Here is a 21,968-nt window from a genome sequence, read left to right on the forward strand (position 1 = left end):
AAGAGAAAAATCAGGCCACTGAGTAGAAAAGATGACCCTCGCATTGAAAGAAAAGAAGAAGGTCTTACTGGCCTATGAGAGGAGCTAGTGCACAATAGACTTGAGGTCCAGGAGGGGCTCAGAGTCCAGTGAAGAATGTGGCAGTTACAATGAAGTGCCCAGGAGAGGTTAGAGAGGCAACATTCTCAAAAATATGGTGCTTAGGTATGTGGTAAGGGATGGTGTAGATAAGTGGTTTGCAGCATATGAGTTGGTCCTATGTATGCATAGTGTCCTAGAGGGGTACTCGAGAGTTATTCTGTGGAAGAACATGCCCATTACTGGGAGAGGTACCTTATTGACCCTAGATGTAGCGGACCTGATGAAGAGAGCCCCCTGAAAGAAACCCTTATCTGTAAGTTTAGTCTGACCCTTAAGAAATATCGCCTGAGGTTCACGGATAGCCAGAAGCAGTCACAGGCTATTTACGTGATACAATATGATGCTAAGACTTATTGGGGGTTCGGCTTATGTTTACAGATTTCCTGTAAGGGTTGGTCCCGTTCTTAAAAAATGGTGGCACTTGCCATTGACAGGAGGACCGCCAAGTTCCTCACCTGTCCCGGTGTTCCTGCGGCTAACTGCTCAGCTGCAAGTCTAGCCCATGCCTGTTTGGGCTCCAATCGGACTTTCAGAGACATCCACTGTGAACTAGTTTTATGACAGAGTAGGCCTGCACCAGCCACAGCGGAAATATAAAGACTGCCCTTTCCATCCTCCCAGTCTACCCAATGGACCACATAGAGGCCAATTTAGATGGGGCTGTTGGAGTCTGCTGCTACCTGCTTTTTCAAGTGACCTGATCCCGCCCTAGTCTTAGGAAATTGGTGAGTGCCGCTGGAAGTACCGGCCATTAGGAACACGCCAAGAATAGCCCAGGTAGCACTCAGCAGCATCTACCAAAGCTTTCGGAAGCCCCTGATTGAATCTGCCACTGCACATCAGATCATGCCCATTTTAGCAATGATGGCAATTCAGGTGGAATCCTTATCCTCTGGTGCCATTCCGCATACAGACATGGCAGCCATTCGGACATACAGCCAATCGTTTTTTCTGACAGGCTAAGCTCTGAGGTGAGCAGGGCTTGGGCTTGATGTGGGCTGATGGTGCTAATCCCACAAACTGGTGTGAAGATGATAAATGGTAATAACTATGCTCTTCCATTGCAGTGTAAGGACACTCTACAGTATATGCAATGCAACAGAAGTACCTGATCGACTAATGAAATGGCTTGATGCAGGTAAATAGGAAATGCTCCATTGACCAATTCAAAACGGGATTGACACAACTCAAAAAGCCAATACTCTAGAAATGCAATCTCACAGACAGATAAAAGCTGTATTTACGCCACGTCGTAAAACAAAAAAAAGGCAAAAAGCTCCAATATAGAGCTTTCATTTTTTTAACACAGAGTTTATTTTATTTTGTTAAGACAGTTTCTTTGACAGCATTCAGTGGTACAAGATTACCAGCCGTGAAACATATGTCATTACATAAAGCTGGTTCAGTCATCATAGCACAGTATATATCATGATATTGCAAACATGTAAACAGTGAAGTATTTTCCGCCCTACCCCCAAATCTATTCTTCACATCACCTAAGCAATGGAATCTGGGTGTGAATCTGCACTTTAGAGGGAATATGGAAATGATGTATATTCATGAGGGGAGGGCTGAATGTGCCATCTTGCCTGATCAAACATGTGGCAGAGGGGGCCCAAATAAATTAATCTCATGCATGGCATACACATAAGTGCTCACAAGTTCATGAGGTATAAGGAGGTTACCTATAGAGCGTCATACAGTTGTACATTACATCGTGATATCTTGGTCTCTTTTTGTTGAATTTCCCTATTATTTGAAAAGTTCTTCCATTTCGACGGTGGGTGGCAGAAAGATACTCTGTTCATGTAAACGTGGATGTGCTAGATTCACTGTCAATTATGCTACATACATTATACACGGCTAGTCATTTTCAAACTGCAACTTTTTTTACGTGAAGTTAACCAATGTCAATCAAATTACATTATCAATCAATGTGTCATATTTGTATTTGGGGAGAAAAAGTGAAGAATCTTCTTTAGACTTTGCTGAGTTCATGAAGAAAATCAGCATATAGTTTTGTACCGCCAATGTAATTGGACCTGTCGAAAAACCAAAGAGAATGATTAGTCTACACTAATTCAGCGTTTCCAATTTCTTTTAATTTAAAAACGGAGTCTGTACCGTTAATATATATGTCCAGTCAAAGTCTGCTTCGGATGTCTGGTCTTTTACTTACAGAACCATTGAACCTTTGCATGACGAGGAGGAGGGTATTATATATGGGATAAAGTACCCCATGCCGTACATTATAAGGATATTGCAAGTCGCCAACAAGTTCCATAACCATTAAGAGGAACGAGGTGGAAGGCCGAGTTCCGTTATGAGGTATTGGAACTCCGAGGTGACTTGCAATATCCTTATCATGTATGCCAGGGGGTACTTTATCCCTTATAATTAAGGCTCCTTGTTTTCCGTTTTTACAGATTTGTACTGATAAATACAGACAGAAAACATTCATTTTCTTGCCTGTATTTATTTTTGAATATGTATAAAAACGGAAATTAGTTTGCTTTTTGAATAATTCTAAATACTGTCTGCCATGACTGCCAGACCAATAGATGTGTGGATTTGTAGATAAGGGGGTTAAAAAATAAAGGGATTTTAGTAAAGAGACTTTAACAGCAGTAGATATGCACAAGGTTGAGACTGAAATTTGCATATGTTCCTATAAGTACACTGCTTTATCTTCTGCGGGTGTTCACAGCATTGAAACCTGGCAGGTATTCAAGAATGAGGGCCTATTTATCAGTGGAATAAATGTACAAATTTCAGCTTCATTTTTTCACAGAACCCAAAATAAATATGGATAAATATAGATGAAATTAGCAGAAAATAAATATGGATAAATACTGATGGGAATGGTAACAAATGAATACCATACAACCGGGAGCACAACTTATAATGCATGGTCACACCATCAACTTTCCCACAAACCACTTAAAACCTTGGTGCGTAGCTCTTTCATATAAAATAACAAGCATGTTTTTAAACATCAAGAATACAAATAAAACATCTACCCCCAGATTCATCAAGAACACATTTTGCTATTCCTTAATAGCGAAAAATACCGATTCGCTATTAAGGAATAGCAAAATGCTATGCATCAAGAAATCACAAAAAAATAGCGATTTCTAATAACTCCTTAATTGCGAGTCGCAATTTGCGAGTCGCAATTAAGGAATATCTCCCTATTCATTCCTATGGGCCTAGAGGCCCATAGGAATGAATGGGAAGACAATCTCAATTTGCTAATAGTAATTAGCGATTCGCAAATTGAGATTGCGATTTCAAGGGTGCAGGGGTGTCCAAAGGACACCCTGTTGCACCCCTGAAATTGATGTGTGCACATATATTACGCACACACATGCCCTTAGGGCATGTGTGTGCGCAACATGAAACTTTGAAAAATGCACTTTAGTGCATTTTTCAAAGTTTTTGCAAATTACCACGAAGATGTACTTCATGGTAATTTGCGTGCCCTAATAGCGAATTCGCTATTTTTTTCACTTTCATGCATTGCATTTAAGAAATCTCAATTTGAGATTCCTTAAATGCAAAGAATCGCAATTTAGCGAATTCTTATTTAGCGATTTTTGCATTTGGGATGATGCATCCCAAATGCAAAAATACCGCTCCCAAAGGGCCAGATTCTCAGAATCTGGCCCTTTGTGAGCGGATTTGAGCTTGATGAATCTGGCCCCTAGTACAAAATTAAACACATCAAAAACATGTTAGATATATGTTGCACACAGATATTAGAAACAGTTCAATGCAAGTCAGTTTAAAAAAAATATATGTAAGCTGAAGTAGCTCTGAATGTGTAGAATCATGCAGAAAGAATCTAGCTTTTCTCTAACTGAGTGCAAAAAATAAACACGTTCTCTGCTTCTACGCTAAAAAAAATAGCATAAGAAAAAAAGCAATGTAATGTAGCCTTCCATACTTGAGTTACATAAAATTTGGGACCCCCTCTATGTTTACTTTAGTGACCAGTAATTATTTTTAAATTGATGTCACATGCCCAAGGTTGTAACATGATGCCTTACAGCTAATGTACCAAGTAACTAAGAGATGAAAGAATATAGACTTAATCAAATGTCCTCCTTTCAAGTTGAGATATGGGTACATTACACTGTGTTTGTACTTTCAGGTACCCTGAACACATACGTCGAGAGAGGAGAGTAAAACTCTTTCTGATCCGGTCCTGAGGAAGGTGGTCTGAACCCACCGAAACGCGTAGACCTGGCGTTAGACAAATACTATCTGTGTCACCTCAAAACCTTAGAAATTGTTTAGAACTTGTAAGAGTGTAGAGTTGTATGAATGAGATGGTGTGTATGTTAGTCAGTATGTGTAGCACAGGGTGTCAAATTTTTAATTACAAATCAATTGGTCTCCTTTAATACTTTGTAAAACTTATGATATCGCATAATGAACTATTAATAATGTTTTGCCTATGATCTATGTCCATGAATTGATGAATATATAAGAAAATCAAAAAAAAAATTTAAAATAATTTTGATACACTACAAAAAAGAAAAAAGAAATAAAATATGTAAAAACAAGAACCTATTTTGTTGTACCTATGTCTAACTTGAGGGCCATTTGACATAAACTGTGAGCTGTTGCCATTTATGAAATTATGAACTGACCACGGGGGAATATCAGTATATAGCCTTCCATACTTGAGAAATTGTGTTTGTGTAGTTTCGAAAGAAAATTGAACAATATGAGTTTGCCATTAGCACACATGTCCCCCATTAGTTGAGAAGAAAATATTCTGGCAATCCCATAGTATTGGCTTTCATTTTATTTGATCAGTGCTAGACATACTCCAATAGTAGTATGCATAAACAAGCATGGCAATGCCAATAGGTCTCACCTTTAGGATCAATTGACTTTGCCAATGGTTTTAGCCATGAGGCACAGCATTCCTGATGTTGTGTCGCATGGCCAAAGAATAAAAAAAAAAGCTTCTGATGTTGCCATCCATGTTATTATGTCGGTGTGTACACCAAGTTGAATCAATTACTAAAATGAAAAACAAACCTGTCCTAAAAGCAATACTTGTTTGTAGAGTCAGTGAGTAGGTGAGGGAAAGAGACCACACAGGGGTAACACAACAGGGGTTGTTTGTGGGGGGAGGGGGGCAGAAGCTACAGAGCTGCTCTGGTGGTTTCTTAAAGTGGGCGGGGGAAGAACATGAGAGGGGTGGAAGCAACACAGGAACGGAAGCAATGGGGAAGACACATGTCCGGGTGGAAGCAACATTGAGGATGAGGAGGGGCAGCAACACAGGGTTTCTGGAGGGTGGATCAAATGGGTGGAATAGAGCAACATGGTGCTTGGGATTCGAAAGCACATGGGTGAGAAGGCAGCTCAGGAGGAGTGGGGCAGAGGCACCCGGGAAAGAGAGAGAAACATCGAGCACAGTGGAGAGGGGACAAAAGCACATGAGGCAGATGGAAAACCTATCCCCTCTTGTAGAGTGCATAAACAAAAAGAATAAAGCAACGCCTGACAAAACAGCAGTAGAAGGGCATAGTAATGTGTCCATGCTCTATGGGTGGGACACACACTAGGAGGGGAAGGGAAGTACACACAACTAACCCATGAGAAGTAAGCAAATGAGAGTGACGATGAAGCCAACCAATGGTAACAATATGTCTCACGATCCTAGGTTGGATGATGTAAACGAAGTTTGAGTAAGTAAAAGAAATGAAGGATTTAAACATTTTATAAATGAAAGATACAGAAAGGAGAACATTGAGACTAGAAAACCTGCATAAAGAAATCTGGAGAAATAATGTATGTGGTAAGGTAAGGTGAGAAGTGTAAGTAATCTACATCCCTGCTGGTGCCAAAGCAGCAGTTCTTGGTGGAACGCCTGCTGAGGTCCATGTCAAGGCATCCAGGCCCCTGGCAACCAACCTGGTGCAGTTGTCCTCTCTGAAGATGCTCTCTGACTGTTCAGAGCTCAGCAACCATCAGAAGAAGCTTGACAAAAAGAAATGTTCTGTCATATTGTTTTCGAGGTCACCAGCAGCGGCCCGTGCAGGTAAGAGGGGCGGGGCCAGGTGAGTGTGGGGAGGGATTACAACAGACAACAATGAGGGAAAAGTAATTTATTATTTATTTTTTCCTCATGGTCGTCTGTTGAAATCCCCTCCGAACCCGATCCCACCGCTCTTACCTGCACGGGCTGCACCTGGAGGTCACCTGTAGAAATAGCCAGATCCCATTACACTGTGCAGGGACTGAGGAATTACTGCAGGATTGTGTTTCAAAGGCAATGTTGCATGCTCTCATTCCAAGCAGTATTGCACTGCTAAGCCTTCGAAGCTCTAGGCAGTATCTTGCTGTTCCAATTGCACTGTCACCACAGACAATCTCACCGAAGACCTCCATTGAGATTCGTGTTACCAAGACTCTGAAGAGGCACCAGTCCTGCTCCACCATCTTTGTCTCCCGCTGCTGTTGTGTGCAGGTGAACATCCTCAGAGGCACCAAGTTCATGCTTTTCAAGGTGCAGTCCTGATGGCATTTGCAAGGCTCTCTCCACACTTGACCTGCTTTGTCCTTGCCGCTGAGCAGAGTGCATTTTGCACAACAGCACTCATTTCGGTTTCAGATACCCGTCTCCTGGAATGTCCATACAGAGCCCACCAGCTGGCTCAGTCCTTAAGAAGGCTGGCACCTCCTTGTGGTGCACTGTCAATGCACCTCTGAACGGCCTGTTTGTTTCTGCTCGCACGTCCATAATACGGTTGGGTGCACAGACAAAGTGATTTGTTTATTTGCATGGGGCCATGCCCCCCAAGCAAATGTGGGAACACCCTCTCAAGATAGCGCTCCCACTACAAGTGAGCCACCACTATTAGTATTTCGGAAGGGCCTCACAAATGTGTGCAGCCCCTTTTGTATTACAGTAGTGCCCTGGGGGTGCAGACAACTGTTGCATAACCCTGTTGAACCCCTGGGTTACGATGTATGATACAAGCCCATGGACCCTACAACTGTCATAGATTTCCAAGAACATTGTGTGGAGCTAAACCTGTATACCAAACATAAAAGGAAAATTAGGGAATTATAGTTCTAACTTTTGCAAGCAGGGCTTTCTGAATTAGGATCTCTGTTTCTAAATAGAGAATAACACGTGTCAGGCTTATTCCTCTTCGATGTAGACACATGGTCAAACAAGCTCATACAGCTGTTCCCTTCTAATCAGGACACTGGGTACTGTCTGCGATGGGAAGTTGACCTCTTAAGCCTTGCAGACTCTCAAAGGAGACATGGACCAGCAGTCAAGGCAAAAATTAAAGGAGGTGGTGGAATGATGAGGTGTGGGGTCCAGTAACATGCCATGATCACCACTAGAATAAAAGTTACAGCTCACAATAGGGCTGTCATACAATACAACATTAAAACCAGGACCCCATCCATTAAAAACAACATACTACTTGTGCTGACTAACGAAGCAAGAGCTCTGGTGTGATCTTGGAAAGGAGGAAGCACAACTCTATATTAATATATCTACTGAAAAGATTGAATGGTTCAAACAATATTCACAAACCCTAATCTTTTGAGATTATTAACCAGTCGTAAATACAACACTTTGAATAATTTGCATTCCAACTCAGTAGAAGCAGGGCCTACAACCTGAAACAAAGACCAAGCAGTGGCAATAAGCTGCAAAGCAAAGGATCAGTGTCTCGGAGTTTGAAAAAGTGAGTTGCTGGGTCCAAGGAGATTATCCTGTCTTCTGGGTTTGGAGTTAGTTGTGTAAGTCCCTTAAAGTGGGGCTGTCTCATGACGTGGGGTTCTTTGACACTCTGGGCCAGTGGCTTCTCACTGAGATGAGAAGAAATTTGATAATGAGGAGAGAAGCAGACTCCAATCTGACCCATACAAATGGGGGAAATCCCACAAACACAAAGACCACTTATTTTAGCTAGCTTAGAGGAAAGCTGCTTTCTAGATGTCCAGCAAAGCAGTAGCTTCTCAGAGTAACGACAAATAATGCCACTGCATAGAGGAATTTAACTTTCCAGGCAGAGCTACCACTCAGCTAACCTGCACTTGTGGATGTAATTTCTTGGTGCAGTCCTCATCCAGACTCTGGTGAGGGACATAGAGGGCTTTAAGGAGCTGTGTCTGTATCTCTGGGTTTGTTGAGCTGGCTGCATGTCCCATGCAGCAAGGAGGGTGTCAATACCAGACAGACCAGTAGGGCCTTCTCTCTTGTTCCTACCCAGAAGGCTATGGACAGCGCTGAGCTCTATATTTCCACATGTGTTATTCAAAAAGATGGCGTGGTGCTCCAGTTTTTATATCCAGTGGGCAATTGCCATCTGTTATTTGGTCTTTAAATCTCTTACAGTTTGAAACTCCAGCCAGGAAGGCTGTAGAGGGGGATCTGGATCAGAGTGTTTTCTGGGAGGACAGTCAGTCTCAAACTAAACCCATAGGTTGGGGGTGGGTGAACAATAGGGCCTTTGTGAATTGCACCCTCCTAGTAATTAAGCTTATCTAACATAAAAGGGCAGGATACCCTAGGTACTCTTACCAGCATGTACTGTTGTGTAGTAGCCACTGCCTAAAAGCAGTTGGCCTTGTAGAGTCTCTAGGGGTCTGCTCTAGCTGGAAAGCCTATATATTATCTCCAAACAGTTCCTGGAAACAAAGGTGACCAGGAGGAAGAAATAGAGATTGACTGGCCTTGTTGTTCCCTTTGGGCAACACCTATACTCCATCTTGCACCTGCAATTCTCACAAACAGACATTCTCAATCAGCTAAGATAAACACCCAAAAAGATGCAACAAAAGTAAGTCCCTCCTGTGTGCATATGTTCTGATGTTCACAATCACTAGTGAAAAACAGATGTACACAAGATTTACAAACATATTAAGCACTTAAAAAACTGTCATGAAGAGCACTCCTTCAGCTTCAGGCTACTGGAATTAAAAAGGCCAGTAGGCCTACTTACATGGAGCAGGCTGATCAATGGAGGATCTCCCTATCTCAGGGTACATCACAATGTGTTCCAGAGAACACCAAATGTACAATTTGAATGGTCAGGCAATATTAGGGGCACCACAACAAGTTATGCCCCTAAGAAGACGGTGAAATCAGCAGGGAAAAAAGACAACATGACAGGGATGACAGAGCTGCACAGGTGACTGGTGTACTTTTGGTCTTATAGTGGTTTAATAGTTTTGTGAAGGAAAACACATTTTTAGATAGATTTTCTATAAGCAGGTTGAAAATGCAGGAATATTCTGCAGCAAGTTAATGTTGATGTTATTGACATTTCTAAAATGCAACTGTTACCCGGAGATGTCCTGGAACTAAATAAAGTCTTACTGAGGCCTAAAGAGAGGAGAAGTAAATGTTAGAAATTAGACAGAAAAGAGGCAAGTTTTCAAAGCCCTCCTGAAGGCAAGTAGATTTGTCATGCACCTAAGATACGATGGAAGGCCATTCCAAACCTTGGCTGCTCCCACCACAAACCTTCTGCCACCTCAGTTGGCTTTTTTAACAAAGGGCACCATTACCAACTTAGCATCTGAGGAGCGCAGTAGTCCTTTTAGTGCATATCAATGGAATTGCAATTTAAGGTAGTTGGGCCCGGATCCATGAAGGGCCTCATGAACTATTCAAATAGCCTTAAATTGAACCTGTTTTCTAACGGGCAGCCAATGAAGCCATCTGATCTCAGCCAAGATTGAGGGGTATTTTGGTATGCTGGTGAGCAGTCTGGCTGCTACATTCTGCAGAAGTTGCATAGGTCCTTCCTGGATATTGATATAGAGGCTATTTCAATAATCCAGTCTGGACAAGGCTAAAGCAGTAATAACTGTTTGTTGACTGTCTTTGGGTAAGAATGGCATGATTTTCTTGAAAGATCTTAGAGTATACGAAGTAGATGAGACCACTGCATGCATTTGGTCCCTAAAACTGAGTTTGTGGTCTATCCAGACTCCTAGATTTTTTACCTTTTTGATAGGGGAGAGAAGGGGACTCAATGTATCAGGCTAACAGGCCGGGGTCCAGAAATTGGCGTAATTTCCGAACAACACAACCTTCATTTTGGCGGAGTTTAATTTGGGGCAATTTGGGGCCATCCAGTTACCCACAGCAGTCATGCAGTCATGGAATCGGGACGCTGTGCCCTGCAGCTTACCTGGCTGCAGTAACACCACAATTTGGGTTTCGTCTGCATAGGAGGTCAGGCTGAAGCCGAAGGATGTGATCAGGAGAGCCAACAATGACACAAACGTTAAAAAGTGTTGGGCTCAAGCATGACCCCGGGGGGACACCACAGGGCAAAGAAAACGGTTTAGTAGTGAATTCGCCAAGGGAGACAATTTGTAGTCTGTGTGACAGGAAGGATTTGAGTAGTTTCCAGGCGGAGCCCTGCACTCCATCCTCTTTGCAGCCGGTCCATCAACAAAGCATAATGAACCGTATCAAAGACCGCTGAGAGGTCCAACATAATCATAGCGGCATTTCCTCCCTGGTCAAGTGTTACCCTGATCCCTTCAGTAGATTTAAGCAGGGCGGTCTCCGTGCTATGCCCCCTCGGAACCCATACTGCGTGGGATCCAACACCTGAGCTACTTCCAGGCAAGAGCTAAGTTGAGCATTCATGATTTTCTCTGCGATTTTTTTGCAGGGAGCGTGAGTCTAGATATAGGTCTAAAATTATTGGAGTCTTTAGGGTCTAGACTCGCTTTTTTAAGCAGGGGCAGTAGAGATGCCCTTTTCTAAATTTTGGGAAAATATCCTTCCATGAACATGGCATTCATGATGGAAGTTAAGGTTAAAATGACTGGTTCAGGTGCTAGCTTTAGTATAGAAACTGGGCATGGATCATATGATGAGCCTGATTTCACCGTCATAAGAGAATTGAAAATGTCTGATGTTTTAACCGGGGCAAATTTATCAAATTGTCGGCCAGAGCTTGTTCTTAACGTAGGATCGGCTGTGTGGTCTGAGGACGTTTAGATTGTTGAGCTAGTGAATATGGCGAAAATGGCCTCTACTTTGTCAAAGAAAAATTTAGCTATTTTATCACAAAGTTCCTGGCTAGCCGGAATGGGAGGAGGGGCAGGATGTGCAAAGGTGGTTACTGTTTTAAACAGTTCTTTAATTGAGTATTTGCCAAATTAATTCTCTTAGCAAAAAACTCTTGCTTTGTTTCTTGAAGCAGCTGTTTGAACTGAGCTAGACCTATTTTGTAATAATTTGTTCCTTTATCATTGTCCTCCTTCCTCCAGATTCTTTCAAGGTGCTTGCAGGCCAGTTTTAAAAAAAATATAATTCTTTTTATTGAAACGAACATCAGCAGAAATCACATTACAGAGGGTTAATTATAGCAGTCGCGCATACTCCGTGGGGATTCAGGGTTCACTACCCCCCATCATATGCCCGGTACTGCAAACCCAACCCTACATGCCGTCTATGAAACCGATGTACAGTGCTGATGAAACCAACTAACCTATGACAATAAAGAACAAACATTCCCCCCCAAAACCCCCCTCCCTGCTGCCCTGCCCGCTGGGCTCAACACTGCCCACTAACAACTGCAGAGTGCCTGTCGCCCCTAACACTTCAAAGAAAGAAAACCTGGAGGAGGATTCTGCTCCACCACCCCCGCCCCAAAACCGGATGCCTTCAGTTTCCCCCTTGAGCCCCCACTTCTTCATCACAAAATTACTAGAAGGTCACGCTATAGCACACAATACTATGTTCCCAGCCCCCACAAATATCAGACCACCCCAAACAATCAAAGTCAGTCTCATTCACGTTCCGATGCAGCCTCTTCCTGAGACCGATCCGGTGACTTTGCTCCGTTGCGAGGGAGAGGGTCAAGCCAATCAGTCACAACTTCTGGATTGTCAAAAAAACAGACCTTTCCACGCACCTCCACCCACAGTCGTGCAGGAAACATCATGGCATACTTCAAACCTCGGTCTTTCAATTTCTTATTTACTGCCAGAAAGTTCCGTCGCTGCTTCTGCACCGCCTGCGTGAAATCCAGGAAAAAGGAAAGGGTGGCGCTCTCAAACTGAACAGGACCCCCTGCTCTTGCGGTTTGTAGGATGATGTCTCTGTCCCTAAAATGTAAGACTCTGGCGATCATAGGACGAGGCGGAGCTTCGGGCCTCGGCTTCCCCCCGGGAACTTTAGGAGCACGCTCAACGGTGAAAAGTTTACTGAGGCCTTTAGGCTGGAGTCGTTTCAGGATAAGGCCCTCCACAAATAAATCAGGGGCAGGACCTCCGATCTCTCATGTACACCCAGAATACGGACGTTGTTTCGCTGGGCCCTACTTTCATAGTCATCCAGCTTGCGTTCCGCCAACTCATGGAGGCCTTGAGCTCACGCACATCTTCTTGAAGCTGAGCCACATCATCCACCAGGCTGGATGTCTTGATGTCCAGTGGCTTGACCTTCTCATTTACCTTAGTAAGGTCCGCTCGTATGAGGTTGACTTCGATAGACACTGTATCTAATTTGGTATCCAGAGTCACCATTTGTTGTCCCAGGGAGGTTTTGACGCCATCTATAGCTCCCATTACATCATGCAGCGTGATTTCGCCTCCCCGATCCGGGAGCATGCCAGAGTTCACAGCCGTAGATCCCTCTCCACCTGGCGATCCTTTAGGCTGGGTATATTGGTCCAGCTTGTTCATCTGCACTGGCTTCGGGGTCCTCTGCGCCCTGGTAGAATGTCGCTCACTGTCCTGCTTGGGTGCCATCTCGCGAGGTACCCAAATTACAAATTCGTGCCCACCATGGAACACACCACAATCCCTATCGCTGCCCCCAGTGATCAGGATCAAGTTATTTAGGATAGGTCTCAGGGCCGGTTTCCGTCCGGAGGGGCAAGGGACGGGTCTATCACACCAGTGCCCAATCGCCCAGGCAGGCCGCTACTCGTCTCACACTCCCCACGCCACCAGCGTCATTATACGAGGCAAACCAGCAGGGGAGAATCAGAAGATACACGGCGCCATCTTCAGCACTCCCGGTGGACAGTACGGTCATCGAAACAGCCAGTAGACAAAATCAATCACCATTTGAGCCGGGTGCCTGTTGATCTTTCCCGGATCCTGGAAAACTGCAGTGGTGAAACCTCTTCTAAAAAAGTCCTCTCAACCCGGAAGTCTTAAAAAAATTTCGGCCCATCTCTTTGCTTCCAGCCCCTGCCAAAATACTTGAGGCCCACCTAAATCGCCATCTGGCCGCTCATCTAGAGAGTGCGAATTTGCTGGACTGCTCCCAACATGGGTTTCGTGCTGCTCACAGCACCGAGTCTGCCCTCACAGTCGTGATCAATAATATCAGATCAGAGGTCGACAGAGGACAACCCACGTTGTTGGTGCTTTTGGATCTAACAGCAGCTTTCGACACCCTGTCCCCTTCAATCCTGGTTGACCGGCTAAAGGGGATAGGGGTGGGCGGCAGTGCCTTAAATTTGCTTTCCTCCTTCCTCCATCAGAGACGACAGAGAGTAAAACTGGGCAAATTTTTGTCACCATCTCAGGCTGTGCAATGTGGTGTCCCGCAGGGCTCTGCTTTGAGCCCGCTATTGTTTAACATCTACGTGACCCCACTTGCCGAAATTGTACCAGGTTACCAGGTTTTGTCGTATGCCGACGATACCCGGATCATCGTCTCCACCACCGGGTCAATAAAAGACTCCGCCCTCAAATTTCGAACCTGCATGGAGGCAGTTGCGCAATGGATTATTCGCAACTACCTCAAGTTGAACGGAGAAAAGACGGAAGTCTTGGTCTTTGGAGGGAGCCATGACTTGTGGTCTGGGGACTTGTGGCCTGCTTCCTTAGGGGACTGCCCCCAGCCGACCTTCTCGGCCAGGAATCTGGGAGTACTTATAGACCCAGCCCTCTCATTTGACCTTCAGGTCAACAGAACAGTGTCCACATGTTGTGCTGTCATTAGGACGTTAAAAAAAGATTGCCCCTTATATGTCACCTGTTGCCCGTAGACAATCAACTGTTGCCCTGGTCGTCTCCAGGCTTGATTAATGTAACGCGTTATACGCGGGCATAAACAAGAAATCACTTCAGCGCCTCCCGGTAGTTCAGAATGCTGCAGCCAGGATGGTCCTAAACCTCTCTAGGCGTTCATCGGCAACAAAGGCCAGGAAAGAACTCCACTGGCTGCCGATTCAGGCCAGGATTTCTTTTAACCTTCTCGGTCTGGCTCACAGGGCAGTCTTTGGATCTGGCTCTGAAGGGATTAGGTCCCTAATTAGCCTCTATACCCCCAACAGAACGCTTCGCTCATCCTCCAGAAATTTGCTTATTGTCCCTAGATTCAGAAGGGCGAGATGGCAAAGAAAAGCCTTCTCTACCCTGACACCTAAATTATGGAACTCGCTCCCCCCTGAACTTTCCAGCCAACCATCTCTTGTGATCTTCCGTAAACTTCTGAAGACCTGGCTCTTCTCCTAGGTTTGCTAAATTCTGTGGTATAAGCTGCCTGTTAATATATGTCTGTATGTTGCTTGCGCCTTGATGCCATTGGGTTAAGTCTGCGCATTACAAGTCATCACTCATTCATTCATTCGTTCATCGATGACAGTGCCTGCTCCGCAACCCCGCAGACTCCCCAAATCCAGGAACACCACTCCCACAAGGAGAGCTCAGGGAAAAATGGGGGGTGGGGGGAGGAGCGAGGGGCCCCAGCGATAAGGCCCCCACAAAGACTCACCCCCAGGCCAAATGCAGTCAATGCTCCGGTCACTTCCGACAATTCCAAGCAGTCTGCGGATTTATGTACCCTCCGGCGCCTCGGGCGGCTGCTGATCAGGAATGGAGGAGCGGAGGGGGCCAGGTGGTCCCAGCAATAGCACCATCTCACCGCGCCTCCACCGTTTCCAGAAAGTTTTACCCACTGTGGACCTCGCTGGTGACTTCCGGCCGGGGCCGCCGCTGTTGTTTAACTGTGGCGCGGGAGATGCAGGCACCCGAGTCCCCCGCTCCACCGCTCACCAGGCCGGAAAATGAAGGCAGGCACAACTTCCATCCCAGCGGCCTGCAGACCCCAGAGTCAGCCGTCGCTGCACCGCGCGACCTCCGCCATTAGAAGAAGGGCTCGAGGGGGCAGGATTGTTGCCAGGATATTCGGGCCGGTGGACGGACTCGGCGGAGCCGAGAGCTTACGCGGCCATTTTAGGTCGGCGCTTAGCTCCTCCTCCTGCAGGCCAGTTTTTGATCTCTAAGTTCTTGAGTATACCAGGGAGAGGAGAGTCGTGCCCTATTTGGTCGACAGAGTTCCTTGGGAGCAAGCTTATTACCAGCTGCTTCCAGCCAATTAGGATAAAGGAGTGTGGCCTCATTGAGATGTGTAGCTAGAGTGAATGATGTGGAGTTGAACACTTCCTGTCATTCCTCAGCTTTTACCCTATTCCATGCTCTGCTCAACAGCTGTTTAGTTGCAGGTTTTCCTTATGTGCCGGTCAGGCATGGTCGACTCAAATAGCACCTCCTTGTGGTCTGACCAGACCAGTGGGAGTAGGCCTGTGAACCGAAACACTGCATTGTTAGAAAAAATGCCGTCCAATGTGTGTCCTGCCTTGTGAGTGGTGCCAAAGATCAATTGCTTTAAGTTAAGATTGCTCATCATGTTCAGCAGGTTTGTGGTATCTGGATCAACAAGCGCCTCCAGATGGAAGTTAAAGTCTCCTAATATATTATATGAGCTGGCACTAAGACCACTTTTGAGCATACTGCCAACTTGTGTTATGAATGAGCTTCTGAAGTCCGGTGGCCTATAAATGAAGGTGCCTCTAAAGGTATGATGGTGCCAGAGATAGAAACAAAAATCCAGAGCTTCACATTCGGCATTCAACGAAGGAAAAAAAGATACAGTTACTGACTTCTGGTAGAAAACTGCCAAGCCATCCCCTTTCATGTAAGGTATATTTAATGTGTAGCAGAGATAATCAGGTGGTGTTGCTTTACCCAAATCTGGACCGGAGTCCAGGATTCTGTAAAGTGCGGCGCAGTCAATACTGTGTTTAACTAAGGATCTTGCATTAAAAAGAACATACTACAATGTTTTTCCATCCCTGTGGCCTTTTCTGTCCCTACCTGTGTTTTGTGTCTCTTTAACTGCTGAAACTTAAGCTCCAGTAATTCCATGTTGCAACCGGGGCAGGTGAATCGGGCAGGTGGAGACCAGGTGCCGGGTTGAATATATGTGCATTTGGCGTTTAAACCAGTGGTGTTTAGACTGTGTAGCATGCTGCCAGAGTAGTGCGTCAAAATGGGGTTACCTGCAGCAGAATGGGCAGAGTGGCTGGCGCTGTGCACAGAACGTGCGCGGACGGGCGCAGGCGGGCTCAAGGGGGCAAAGACTAACCCGCTACCCTGAGTTCTCCCAAGATGGTGGTCCCGCGTGTCATAACGTGATTGCCTGACCCTGTATGTGACAGGACAGGCAAGGGCGGAAAGGGCGTGGGAGGAAGAGGAAGTGAGGGGAGGAAAAGTTAGTTAGGAGGTATACACGTGAAATAAAGACGTGTCCAACTTACCTCCTCGGCTCCAGTGTTTTCTTTGGGTGTAAAGCGACAATGGCGACGAGGGTGGGATCCCAAGACTAAATCCCACGTCGCTCCAGCACCCTGCTGCCCGCGAGCAGCCGAACACCCCGAGCCTGCAGCCCACGTCGGAGCGGTGAGTGAGCAGACGAAGACGCGCTCACCCGCTGCCCGGTTGCTATCAAAACGGCGCCAAAGGGAGAAGCCGTCCTCCAGGGAAAGCGACCCTGATACCTAACAACCCTGCGGCTGTGACCGGGAAAGAGCGCGAAAGACGCTGTGGCCACCCGGTAGAAAGAAAAGGGCGCGAAAGACGCTGCAGCCACAAGGAGGAGAGCGCGAGAGACGCTGCGGCCACAAATGGACAGGGTGAGTCCCTGAAGTTAAGCGACAGCCCCCAGCACAGTAGTTTCCCTAAAACTACCAGCGAGCACCCTGCAGCACGCTCCTACAATTAAACTCGCCTCACACAACCAGAGCCACGTGTCACAAACGGCGGCCATCTTAAAGTCAGGCATCGCCCATAGACTTGAATGCACACCCTCTGTGTCGGCCATCTTGAAGTCAGGCAACTGAAAATAAGTGCAACAAGCATCCATACAAAGGAATGTCTGTACAACCCAGCTCTTCCAGTGACACAGGGGGGTCGCCAGCAACTCCAGCCCTACCAAATAATCCCACAGTGATGGCTCAAGGGCCCCCAGCAATCATGGGACTGTCATATCTCAGGCCACCTGAGCCTCTAGAACTCACCTCCGGCAGCAGCATGGGCCCCAAGTGGAAAAGCTGGTCCGAGGACTTTGAAGACTACATGACTGGGTCGCAAGTACAAGACCCCAAGCAGAAGCTAATTGCCCTACGAAACCTAGTGGGGAAAGATATTGCCCAAATCATCAAAGAGCTGCCTGACGCAGCCACAGCCTCATACGATGACGTCAAGGGAACTCTAGACCGGCAATTCTTACCCAAGTACAACCTTGACTACGAACGGTATACATTCAATCTAGCCGCGCAGGAGAAAGAGGAACGAATGTGCGACTTCATACTGCGCATACGACGGCTAGCCCGACACTGCAGCTTTGACGACTTCAACACTGAGGATGCCCTACGGCTCCGCATAATTGCAGGATGTCAATCTGAATCATTACGACGGCGCTTACTGAAGAAGCGCTATTCATTAGAAGAAATTGAAGAAATGACACGCATAAACGATCAGGCGGAAGACCACGCCAAGAAAATGGAGACAAGTAAACCAGACAAGACGGAACAAGCATTCAGGCTTCAAGCCCACAAGGATCAGAAACACCAGTACGATCGGCGGAAATCAAACAAGTCAACATATCACGCTTCATCTCGAAGATCTGGAATAGGCCATAGATCACGGGAAGCACGACAGTCTAAATCCAACAAGCCTGCATCGACCCGTTACAGATGTGGACAAGATTCCCCTCACTCGGGCCAATGCCCAGCCATGGGACAGCGATGCCACCGCTGTGGCAGAGACAACCACTTCAAAATTGTCTGCCAGACCAGGTCGTCGAGACAGAGATCATCGCGCTCAAGACGAAGATCATCGCGGCCCCGATCCTCGACACATCATCATGCACGGGCAGTCAGAGAACGGGAAAGACGCTCGACCAGCTCCTCCCGATCCAGTGATCACTCCCTCAGATCACGTCAGTCACGCCGATCGAGGTCAACATCCAGCGACTCCGTGACTCACACACCAGTGTCCCAAGACAGTGACGAATACATATGCATGGTCTCAGATCCAGATCGTTTGAGGAAATATCCGAAACTCGACATCCGAATTGGAAACCACCCAGCAAAATTCGTACTTGACTCAGGTGCCTCACTAAACTACATCTGTGCCTTAGAACATCAAAGCATGAAGCCACGTCCCGCACTGGAACCGGCCGCGGTGAGAATATTCACGTGGATGTCCCGGAAACCATTGCCATGCCTCGGCCGATTTCACACCACCCTATCATACAGGGACCGAGCAATTCCAGCATACATCCATGTTGTAGAAGGTCCAGACGTAGCTGACTGCCTACTCAGTTTGCCAACGGCGGAACGGCTCAGACTGGTAGAACTTCTCTACATGACCGAAGACACTCCAGACATCGTTGCGAAGTTCCCCAACCTCTTTAAAGGACTTGGAAAGTTAAACCACTTCAAGGTCAAACTACACATAGATGAACGAGTAATGCCCGTAGCACAACACCATCGGAAAGTACCATTCCATCTGCAACAAGCAGTCGACGATGAACTGCAAGAACTACTCAGGACTGACATCATTGAACGCACGTCCGGCCCTACTCCGTGGATATCACCTGTGGTGGTCGTTCCCAAAAAGGGACAGAACAACAAAGTGCGCCTATGTGTGGACATGCGTGCAGCCAACGTAGCCATCGAGCGAGAACGTCACCCTGGCCCACACATCAGTGACATGATTGCCCGTCTCAATGGAGCCACCATGTTCTCAAAGCTGGATCTCAATAAGGGCTACCACCAGCTTGAACTTCATGAAAGATCTCGTTACATCACCACATTTACAACACACCAAGGCCTATTTCGCTACAAACGCCTAAACTTTGGCATATCATCTGCCGCCGAAATCTTACAGGAAACAATCAGGCGTGTGATCCAAGGAATACCAAACACCTTCAACTACAGTGACGACCTACTGGTGTATGGCAAAGACCAAACTGAACATGACACTGCCCTTGATAGAGTTTGCCATGCCCTACTCAGTGCAAACCTAACCCTGAACGCTGCCAAATGTGAATTCCACAAATCGAACCTGAAATTCTATGGTCACATATTCTCTAAAGATGGCATGACTCCAGATCTGGAAAAAGTCTCAGCCCTTGCAGACACACCAATCCCACAAGATGTGAGCGACCTTCGCTCTTTCCTAGGCATGGCGAGCTACTGCGCCCGTTACATTCAGGACTTTGCCACACTCAGCCACCCTCTGCGATAACTCACCCGCCAAGGTCAGCCATTCGAATAGACGGATGCATGCCATCGCTCCTTTCAAAAGATCAAGAAAGCTGTCAGTTCCGCGATCAACCTAGCCTACTTTGATGCCAAACAACGTACGGAACTCACCGTGGACGCCAGCCCGGTCGGGCTTGGTGCCATTCTTGCCCAATACACGGAGGACTCCGACCAGCGCCACATCATCGCGTACGCCAGTCGCAGCCTCACTGATACCGAGACCCGGTACTCTCAACCAGAGAAGGAAAGCCTGGCTGTGGTCTGGGCGTGTGAGCACTTCCACCTCTTTGTCTATGGCAAACATTTCACTATCGTCACGGACCACCAAGCCCTCATCACCATTTTCGGCAACCCTAAGGCCAAGATGCCTCCCCGCATCGAGCGATGGGGTCTCCGTCTTCAGGACTACATTTACACCATTGTCCACAAGCCTGGGAAATCGGAGAATCCTGCCGACTATATGTCTCGTCACCCTATAGCCACGGCTGCTGCTCCGTCATCTGTTGCAGAAGAATACCTACACTTTGTCATCGATGCGGCATGTCCCCCCACTGTCCCGCTGGCAGCCATTCAGGAAGCATCCGTCCAAGACCCAACCCTTCAGGCTGTGTCGGAACGCATTCACAACAACTCATGGCGCCATGTACCGGATGATCAAAGTCCACAATCTCGTGAGCTCATTTCATTTAAACATGTGCAGGACGAACTCTCCATCAGCAGTGAAGGTCTAATTCTGAGAGGGGGGAGGATCGTCATACCCCAAAGACTGAGACAAGGGGTCATCAATCTCGCCCATGAAGGCCACCGAGGGATAAGTGCCACCAAGAAGGCGTTACGGGAACGTGTCTGGTTCCCGACACTAGATCAAATGGTGGAGGCCACTCTCAAGGACTGCATATCATGCCAATTGGTAAGTCGAGACGAGCCCCCAGCTCCTCTACAGATGTCGGAACTGCCTGAAGGAGTGTGGCAACAAGTTGCTGTAGATTTCTTTGGACCCCTGAAATCAAGTCAGTACATCATTGTCATTATGGACGAATACTCCCGTTTCCCCTTTGCACACCTCATACCTTCCACCAAAGCCACTGCGGTAATCCCAATACTTGACGAGACATTTGCAGCATGGGGCATTCCCCTACGTGTCAAATCGGACAATGGGCCCCCATTCAACGGCCATGAATTTGCTGATTTTGCAAAGCATCTTGATTTCAAACATCAAAAGATCACACCACTATGGCCTCAAGCCAACGGCATGGTGGAAAGGTTTATGGGAACGTTGAAGAAAGCAATACAACAAGCAGAACTGGCCCACAGAGACATTCAGCAAGCACTGAACGAAGTGCTGAGAGCCTACCGCACCACGCCTCATAACAACACAGACCAATGTCCAGCTACTCCCATGCTAGGAAGAGTCCCACGCACTCGACTGCCCACCATAGGCAGCGCGAGTCAGTCTCGATCTCCGAACATTGATCATGAAACACTTGCCAATATCGATCAGGAGAAGAAACTGAAAATGAAGACATATGCTGATCAGCGCAGGCATGCGAAACACACTGATATCCGAGAAGGAGACTGGGTGGTAGTCCGACGAGATCGAGGAACAAAAGCAGATAGCCGCTACCTTGCTCATCCTCTAAAGGTCAGCCGCCGAAAAGGAACCATGATCACGGCACAAGGTGATCACAAGAGAATTACACGAAACGTGTCACACTTCAAGAAGTGCAATTTCCAAGGGACAAACGACCGCCATCCCTGGGAATCGTCCACTGACTCTGAACACCAAAGCAGTAGCATTGACCGTAGCCATTCCAGTCCAGCGAGACAGGAACCTCCCACCTACCACCGAAGCACTTCAGGACCATCTGAGAGACCCCGACGACAAACTTGACGGCCGGAACGCCTCATCGAGATAATCTGAGACACAGTAAGACTTTGTACAAAAGGGGGAGATGTCATAACGTGATTGCCTGACCCTGTATGTGACAGGACAGGCAAGGGCGGAAAGGGCGTGGGAGGAAGAGGAAGTGAGGGGAGGAAAAGTTAGTTAGGAGGTATACAAGTGAAATAAAGACGTGTCCAACTTACCTCCTCGGCTCCAGTGTTTTCTTTGGGTGTAAAGCGACACCGCGGTACTAATGTGGACCCCGGGAGTAGTGAGCAATCAGGTAGGTGTGCAAAGTACGCAAGTTGTATTTCTTTTTTACAAATAAAGTACAGAGCAATTTTAAAAAGGTGCAG

General features: G+C 46.7%; 1 protein-coding gene across 2 annotated transcripts in view; it reads right to left on the reverse strand.

The window, feature by feature from the left end:
- Nucleotides 1–1,447: 1,447 nt before the first annotated feature.
- The window catches only part of LOC144829069 (cytosolic non-specific dipeptidase-like), a 303,681-nt gene continuing 283,160 nt past the window's right edge, over nucleotides 1,448–21,968 (reverse strand). For both annotated transcript variants that reach the window (XM_078687832.1, XM_078687831.1), the window contains exon 12: nucleotides 1,448–2,183. In XM_078687832.1, the coding sequence (XP_078543958.1) occupies nucleotides 2,120–2,183 (64 nt within the window). In that variant the 3' untranslated portion in view covers nucleotides 1,448–2,119. The remainder of the gene's footprint in view (nucleotides 2,184–21,968) is intronic.

The sequence above is a fragment of the Lissotriton helveticus genome, chromosome 4_1 (genome assembly GCF_964261635.1).
Source record: "Lissotriton helveticus chromosome 4_1, aLisHel1.1, whole genome shotgun sequence".
In the NCBI taxonomy this organism is placed as follows: Eukaryota; Metazoa; Chordata; class Amphibia; order Caudata; family Salamandridae; genus Lissotriton; species Lissotriton helveticus.